Source organism: Pelodiscus sinensis, chromosome 30 (genome assembly GCF_052426305.1).
Source record: "Pelodiscus sinensis isolate ZL-2025 chromosome 30, ASM5242630v1, whole genome shotgun sequence".
NCBI lineage: Eukaryota > Metazoa > Chordata > Testudines > Trionychidae > Pelodiscus > Pelodiscus sinensis.
In genome coordinates, this window is record NC_143081.1 from 4,529,132 (window position 1) to 4,537,616 (window position 8,485).

Sequence of the window (8,485 nt, forward strand, 5' to 3'; positions counted from 1 at the left end):
GCTGTTGCAATGTGCTCATGAGTTGGCAGAGAGCTAACGAACCACTATGGGACCCAGGAATTCAAGCTCCTAAGTGGCTAGGACATCCTCAGTCAGTTTTTCTGATGCCCTAAAAGAGGAAGATCTGGGAACTCCAAACTCTACGTAGCCCCTTCCCCAAACATCCTCTGGTTCCCAAGAGAAAGGCACTCAGCACTGCCTCTCACCCTCAACCAGGTGGCAGCAACTGTCATCGACCCCTTCTGAAGGTCTTTCTCCTTCCCCCATCCCTGGAGGATCTTTATGTTGGGCAGAACGCCATGATCACTTGTGTGGTGAGTGGCATGGGGACCCCCAGCAGCCTGCAGATATCCTGGAGCAAGAGAAATGGAGACACATTGAAGGAGAACCACAGGGAGCCAGTGCTACATCCAAATGGCACCTATAGTGCAGCCAGCGTTCTGCGGGTGTCTGTGGAGGAGTGGCAGTCCAGGGAGGAATTTACCTGCACTGTGCAGCACCAAGACATCCCATCAGCAGAGATCAAGACTATCCACAAAGTCTCGGTAAGCCCTATGGGGCTAGCAGGTCTAATATGGCCAAGTTTAATCTGGCCCCTAGAGTCCCCAGGGCCTTGTGATCCACCCACAGGTTGGTGGGACTGGGGGTGGGAAATGTGTGGGTGGGATGAAATGGGAGTAGGGCACAGAAAGTCAGGACTCCTGGGTCCTTTTTCCAACTTTGCAAGGGGAGTGGGATGTAGCAGGTGAGATCAGCAAGACTTGGAGCCAGGACCCCTGGTTCTAGCCTCTTTTCATGCAATTGATTTAGGTCTCAATGTTCAGTACGACCAGGCCTGCTGCATTGTATCCACGGCTCTGCAGGGCACGGGTGGGGGTCTAATGGGATAGAGGAGCATGGGATAGAGGCAGGCATGATTCCTGGGTTCCTTTCCCACCATTAACTGGTGTTTCCTTGTGGCAAAGGTCTCTCTCTGGGCCCCTTCTGTTTATGTCTCCCCTCCTCGTGCAGAGGAGCTGGCTCTCCAGGAATGGACCACCATCAGCTGTCTGGCCTCCGGCTTCCAGCCCAAAGACATCTTGGTGACATGGACCCAGAAGGACCGCCCCATTCCACAGGATGCCTACATCCACATCGGCCCCAAGCAGGAGGCTGGGGAGGAGAAGAGCTATTTTATCTACAGCAAGCTCAGAATCCAGGCCTCTGAATGGCAGAAGGGGGACACCTACTTTTGCATGGTGGAGCATGAAGGCCTGGCCAAGATCTTCACCCCAAGAGAATTCCCTGAGGTCCTACAATGTCAGAGAGAGAGCGAGAGTACAGACAGACCCAGGGATCCCGAGTCCCATCCCAGTTCCCCATTCATAGGACCACACTGCCTCTGGGATGATAGGAATCGGGAGAGGTCTCGGAAAGGCTCAGTTGTCAAATTCCACAGGCCCCCAGAATAGGAGTTAAGGAAGAGTCCTCTCTAATTGCCCTGTTTATCCCTTCCCCCGTGCCTCTCTGCCTGGTGGAGGACCAAGGGGTCTGTGCTGAAGGAGAAGAGGGGGAATCGGATCCTCTGTGGACGCCCGTAATGTTCATTGTGCTGTTCCTGCTCAGCCTGGTGTACAGCACCGGCGTCACGCTGTTTAAGGTGAGCGCCTCAGTCGCCTGCCTGGTCGCACTTCACAGCTTCTAGCAATGACCGGTGCTCAGTCAGTGGGCCTGGGACCAGAAGCAGGCGGCTGAGACCATGCGGGCTCCACAGGGAGTGGTCGTGTGGTCCCCGGTGAGCAGTGTCCTCTCCGCTGGAAGGTTTTCCAAGTCTGGAGTCTCCACAAGTCTGGTTCCAGCTCGGTGGAGAAGTCCTGGTGGGGGGGGCAGGCCTGGTTGGGGGAGACTCCGTGGTCCAGCCAAGCAGCAGGTCCCATGGTCCCTTCTGGCCTTGCTCTCTCCATGTGGGATGCTGCCCATGACATCAGCACCAGCACCAGCTGAAGCTCTCTGCTCCCTGTGTCCGCAGGTGCAGTGAGTGCCCCGCTCTGGACTCCTCCTTCCTCTTCCTCTTCCTCTTCATGGCCTCCATCCATTTTAAGTCCCACTCAGGTCCTACCTTGTGTGAGCCCTCCTGGAGGAGCCACACCCCACAGCAGCACCGGGGATGGAGAGCAGCCATGGATGGGTGTGAGCTCCGCCCTTCCAGGAGCAGAGATTGCAAAGAACTTCCCTGAACATCCCCAGGGAGCAGCCTTGTTGGAGGTGGAACCCAGTCCCATCTCCCTCCACCACTTGCAGCCAGATTTGGATTTCCTCATGCGTGTGGGTTTGTGTAGGTGGGCAGTGTGACGATGCATTGGGGTCCCCTGTCTTCTGCACCCCCGAAATGGCACGAACAGACTCCGCCAGCCAGTAGAATAGAGGGAGTTTATTGCTTCTCCAGTATACAGCACAGATGTCATCAGGTTACAGGGCAGGCCTAGGATGCCTCAGCCCCCCTTGATATGGGGCAGGGGTCTCGGCTTCTAAAATCCCCAGCCTGTTGCTGACGCTGCTTCCTCCATGCTCCCAGACAGAAAGCTAACTAACTCTCCTCCAGCCCTGCCCCCCAGCTAGGGCAGCATCCACCTTCCTTTATTCCTCTCCATGGGGGTTAGCTGGTCGGACCGGTTGAGAGATCCCTTTGCGTAATGACCCATCCCTGTCCTTCTGGGCTGTGGTACCGGCGGCAGGCAGTGGGGTTGTCACAGACCCATAGAAACCAGCAAGTTCCCCCCCACTACATCACAGGCAGTACCCCGAGCGCTAATCCCACTGGACTAGGTGAGGGAAAAGCGTCATCCCATTCAATGTTCAACATGCAACGTTGATGGGAATTAAGTGTTGGAGCCCAAATCAAATGAAATTAAAATTGTGCAACGGAGACAGGAATCGAGTGTTGGAGCCAAAATAAAATGAGTTTAAAATTGTGATCTGCATCTCAAGGTGGTCTTGGGCGGGGAGTTGCCAAGGAGAATGCTAGTCATTGTGTGTGTGTGTGTCTGGGTCCAGCTGGTCCCTACACACACATCCATCCCTCTCTCCTTCCTTCCCACCCTTCCTTCCCATACCCATTTGTCCATCTCTGTACATACCCATACCAGCCTCTCCACCTTTCTTTCTTTCTTTCTTTCTTTCTTTCTTTCTTTCTTTCTTTCTTTCTTTCTTTCTTTCTTTCTTTCTTTCTTTCTTTCTTTCTTTCTTTCTTTCCATTTCTGACTCTTCTTTAGGGAATGAGGGATGAAATCCCAGATTTCTGGGTTTGTCGGTAGGCCCCCTGTGTCCCACTGGATTAGGGGGCATCTTAGAACTATTGACCCTACCTGGCGGTGCCCTCTGCACACACAATGCAGCTGTCTGGTGGGTCTCAGGGATCTTTTCAAGGCAGGGGTGTGGGCTGAGAAAGAAACAGAGCCTGAGTTGGTCCTCTATTTATTCATTATTACTCAGTGCAAACAACGAAAGTCTCAAACGTGCCACACACGACTCCCAGTGAGGATCTCAATATACAACAGAAAGCACAACAGACACAGCCCCGGCTTCAGCCCCGCTCCAGCGTGAGAGACTGGCTGCCACTGGGTGGGTGTTAGGAAATAGGGCAATGGGAATCTCTCTTCTAAGAAGCGTTGGCTCTGAGCCAGGGAAGGTTCAAGGGGCTGGCTGAGATGTATGGGTAGGCATAGGGACATGGGAACTTCCTCCTCTAGGGGGTGCTGGCTCTGACCCACTCCCACAGAACTGGACTTCTGGGTGCAAGCTGGACGTAGGATGTGGGGTGGTTCCTTGCTCAGGTCGCTCCTTCCCTGCATGACAGAAATTGCCTGGCCACAGCCCAGATCCCGGCAGGGCAGCAAGCCCAGCAGCTGAGGGCTGAGGAGGCCACAGGGGGTGAGTCACTCTCACCCTGCACTGGAAGAATCTACCATGGCAGCGAGCTGCAGGGTAGCTCTATGGGAGGCGGGACGGCAATGGCAAAGAAAGGGGGCCACGCCCCTACACCACGCGCTGGATCACATTCTTGTACTCGGGCTGCTCATCTGCTTCAGCTGCACCACGGTGACAAAAAGCCACTTCATCTGGAAAGGGGAAGGACAGAGACGGCAGGCATGAGAGGGGGTCAGAGCTGGGGGCGGGAAGCCGTCTGTCTGTCCTTCGGAGTCATTCTGTCTGGTTTTCATGTCTATGTCTCCTTCATTCAGCCTGTGTCTCACGCAACCTTTCTTCTTTCTCCTTCGTGCCTCCCGTCTTTCCTTCCCTCCCATGATGCACGCACCTCTGCTAACCTAGCTCTGTCCATCACTCCCATGTTCGCCCTCCCTCACCTTGAACAGGGTCACCATGGCGCTGTAGCACACACTCAGGAGGAAGAGGGTGACGAAGACCAAGATGATGCTCCAGAGGCTGTCAAGATCCTCGTCGCTGTCCTCGGTGCAAAACTCACCAGACATGATCGCCTCTGTAGGGGGAGAGAAAGAGACGTCACCTCCGAGTCAACCCATGCAAGAGAGAAAGCTCAGATGTTGCACTGAAGAGCAGTCGGTGTCTCCCTCTCTCCACCCATCTTTCCATCCCTCCATCATCTGTCTGTGGGTACACTCATCTAACCCTGCCTATAAGCCACACATCCATCCCGACAAATCACCCATCCATCCGTTCCAACATAGGACCCTCTCTCCCTCCTTCCTTCCCTCTCTAAAGTCAATCTATGCTCACCATTCCATCCATCCATCCCAAGATATAGCACCTTTCTGCCTCCTTTCCATCTCTAGACCCATCCATACATCCGTCCTCACAATTTCGTCCATTCATTCCTACAAACCAGCCCTCCATCTATCTATCTCAACCTAACCCTCCATATTTCGATGACCACAACCCATTCTGCTATGCGTCTATCTATGCCTGTCCATCCAACCATCTTTAGATACATCCCTCCATCTATGGCCAGAAACCATCCACCGATCATATATGAATTCCAAGACATCTTTATACGCCCATGAATTTCTAATCCATCCGTCCATGATTACAAATGATCCATCAACACCACAAACCATTTGTCTTGACATAAATCCCTCCCCCAATCTTTCAACCATTCATCCATGACCACAAGCCAGCTATCCATCCATAAGTCCAATCTTGCTCACCTCTATCCTTCTATCAGTACCTCTCTACACTTCAATCTATAGATACATCCATCCATGCATGATGACAAATCATCCATTGACCCATCAATACATTCCTAGAGCCATCCATCCGTCCATCCATCCATCATCACTCACCCCCCACTCATCCATGACCATCCCTAGAGTATATCCCTAGACATCTCCACCCCCCTAACCATCCTAAATGAATTCCTCCTCTCATCCACATCCTGGTCTCTGGGTACAGCCATCCTACCCTGATCACAAAACATCCATCCATCCCTAGACATAACCTCTCTCTGCCACCCTCTCTCCATCTCTAGGTACATCCATCCACTCCTGCTCATGCTTTCGTTCATCTGTGACCAAAGAATATCCATCCATTCTTCTCTAGATCCATCCATCCCTCCATCCTTCAAACCACGACCACAAACTATGCACATGTCCATCCAAAATGAAACCTCCATTTATTGGTGAAAACAAACCATCCATCCATGTATCCATCCATTCATCTCTACATCCATCCTCACTTATCCCTCCATGTATCCATGTCCACAACCAATGCAGCCATTCATATATCCATGCCTGTCCACCCAACCATCTTTAGATACATCCCTCCATCCATGGACACAAACCACCGATCCATTCATATGTGAATCCCAAGACACCTTCATCCATCTATGCTTGCACCCATGAATTTCTAATCCACCCATCCACCCCACAAACCATGCATCCATGTTGACATAAATTCCTCCCCAATCCTCCATCCATTCATCTCTGACCACAAGCTAGCTATCTGTCCATAAGTCCAACCTTGCTCACCTCCATCCTTCCATCTATACTTCTCTACACTTCCACCTATAGATACATCTGTCCATGCATAATGACAAATCATCCACTGACCCATCAATACATTCCTAGATCCGTCCATCCATCCATCCATCTTCACTCACCCCCCATTCATCCATGAGCATCAATTTCTATCCATTTGCCATTCTCTTCCCAGATATCTCATCCTTCCATCTATGACTCTTTCCCACATCTTTCTAGATACTTCCATACAGCATGATCACAAATCACCCACCAATATAGTGGTATATCCCTAGACACCTCCATCCTTCTCACCATCCTAAATTAACTCCTCCATGCATCCACATCCTCTGGTTATATCCATCCAACCCTGACCACAAAACATCCATCCATCCCTAGACACAGCCTCATGTTCCCGTTCATCCATGACAAAATAACATCCATCTATCTCTAGATCTATCCCTTCATCCATCCATCCATCCTTCCAACCATGACCACAAACTATGCCTATGTCAAGCCAAAATTAAACCTACATTTATTGATGACAACAAACCGTCCATCAATGTATCCATCCATTCATCTCTACATCCATAATCACAAACCATTCATTTATCCATCCACCAATCTACTGCCCAACACCCCCATACATCTACCCATCCATTCATCCATATCTAGATACAACCATCAGTTCATGACCGCAAACCCTACATCCAACCTGCAAAGAATCCATCCATCCCCTCTTAGCCCTCCATGTATCTATGACCACAAAGCATCTACTAATCCATCAGTCCATCCTCAGATGCCTCCATTCATCCATTTATGAAGCTCCACCCTTACATCTCCAGATACTTGTATCTATCCATGGTAGCAAACCATCCAACAATCCATCCTTAGATACATTAATCCATCCATACATACATACATCCAAGCATCCATCCATATGTCATCCATCCTTCCACTACTCCCCTCCACCCACGCAATCATCCAGAGAAGCATGTCTCCATCCATCTCTCTCTAGCTACACCCATCCATTCTTTTATCAAATAATGCCTCCATCCACCCATCTATCCCTTCTTCCCTTCCCTCTGGTCATCCAGCATAGCCCGTGAAGATGAAATGGACACAGAACCTCCCAGTTCTCCATCCCATGTGGCCATTGACATGTACCCAAATAGTGAAACTTGCCAGGTGTTAAACCTCAATGTGCCTTAATTTCCCTGTCTGTGAAAGCTGGCTTAAGATTATAATGGAGATTGCCTATCTTCTAAAACTGGAAGCGACCTTGGAAGGTTATCTAGTCCAGTCCAATGCCTTCACAGCAGGACCAAGTACCATCCCTGACAATTTTTTGCCCCACATTCCTGACTGGTCTCCGCAAGGATTGGACTCACAACCCTGCGTTTAAGAGGCCAATGCTCAAACCACTGAACTATCCATGCAGTGAGTGAGTAAGATGTTAGAATCCATAGGAGTGAGTGAGATATTAGAATGCTGCCATGGTCGGGGAGACCCCACCCCCCCCAAAGACCAAAATAGATTGACTTCGTGTAGATGGCTCCAGGACCCACATCCCAATGCCCCTGAATCCTAGGAGATACTTCAGCCATTTCTGGGGCTGATCATACAGAGCCCGCGTGCCCAAAAACAACCTGTACTTGCCCCGGATGTATGATATGGGAATGTTGAACGTTGTTGCTTTTCTGAACAGAGTCATCACTGTTTTCAAGCTGGGAATGATTGTTTCTAGTCCCCACCACCACTAGAAAGTTGAGAGGTGTTTGGATAAGAGGTGCAAGGATGGGTGTGGGGGCATGTTTGTGTCTCCCTGGCTACGTCGACATTGGCCCCTATTCCGTAATAGGGATGCTAATGTAGCACTTTGGAATAGGCAAATCCATGGGGGATTTAAATATCCCCCGCGGGATTTGCATTTTCATGGCTGCCACTTTTTTCCGGCTTGTAGATAAGCTGGAGAAAAGCGCCAGTCTGGACGCGATCCTCCGGAAAATAAGCTCTTTTCTGGAAGATCTCTTATTCCTACTTTCAAGTGGGAATAAGGGTACGTCTAGACTACCGCGTTTTGTCGACGGAAGTTTTGTCGACAGATACTGTCGACAAAACTTCCGTCGACAAAGAGCGTCCAGACACATTGAGTTCTGTCGACAAAGCAAGCTGCTTTGTCGACAGAACTCCGTAGTCTGGACGCAATGTTACAGGCAATAACACCTTCTGTCGACAGAGTTCTGTCGACAGAAGGGGTGTGTCTAGACTACATGCCTCCGTCGACGGAGGCATGTAAATTAGCCAGATCGGCAGAGGGAAATGAAGCCGCGATTAAAATAATCGCGGCTTCATTTAAATTTAAATGGCTGCCCCGCTCTGCCGATCAGCTGTTTGTCGGCAGATCGGGGCAGTCTGGACGCGCCGCGCCGACAAAGAAGCCTTTCTTGATCGGCACAGGTAAACCTGGTTTCACGAGGCATACCTGTGCCGATCAAGAAAGGCTTCTTTGTCGG

The 8,485-nt window shown here is 50.7% G+C and overlaps 1 gene segment (V, D, J or C); it reads left to right on the top strand.

Annotated features, from left to right (window-relative positions):
* Positions 1-299: 299 nt before the first annotated feature.
* LOC149521023 (immunoglobulin heavy constant mu-like) lies at positions 300-1,451 on the top strand. The segment is given in 2 exon segments: positions 300-545; positions 966-1,451. Coding segments are annotated over 2 exon segments (732 nt in total).
* The last annotated feature ends 7,034 nt before the right edge of the window (positions 1,452-8,485 follow it).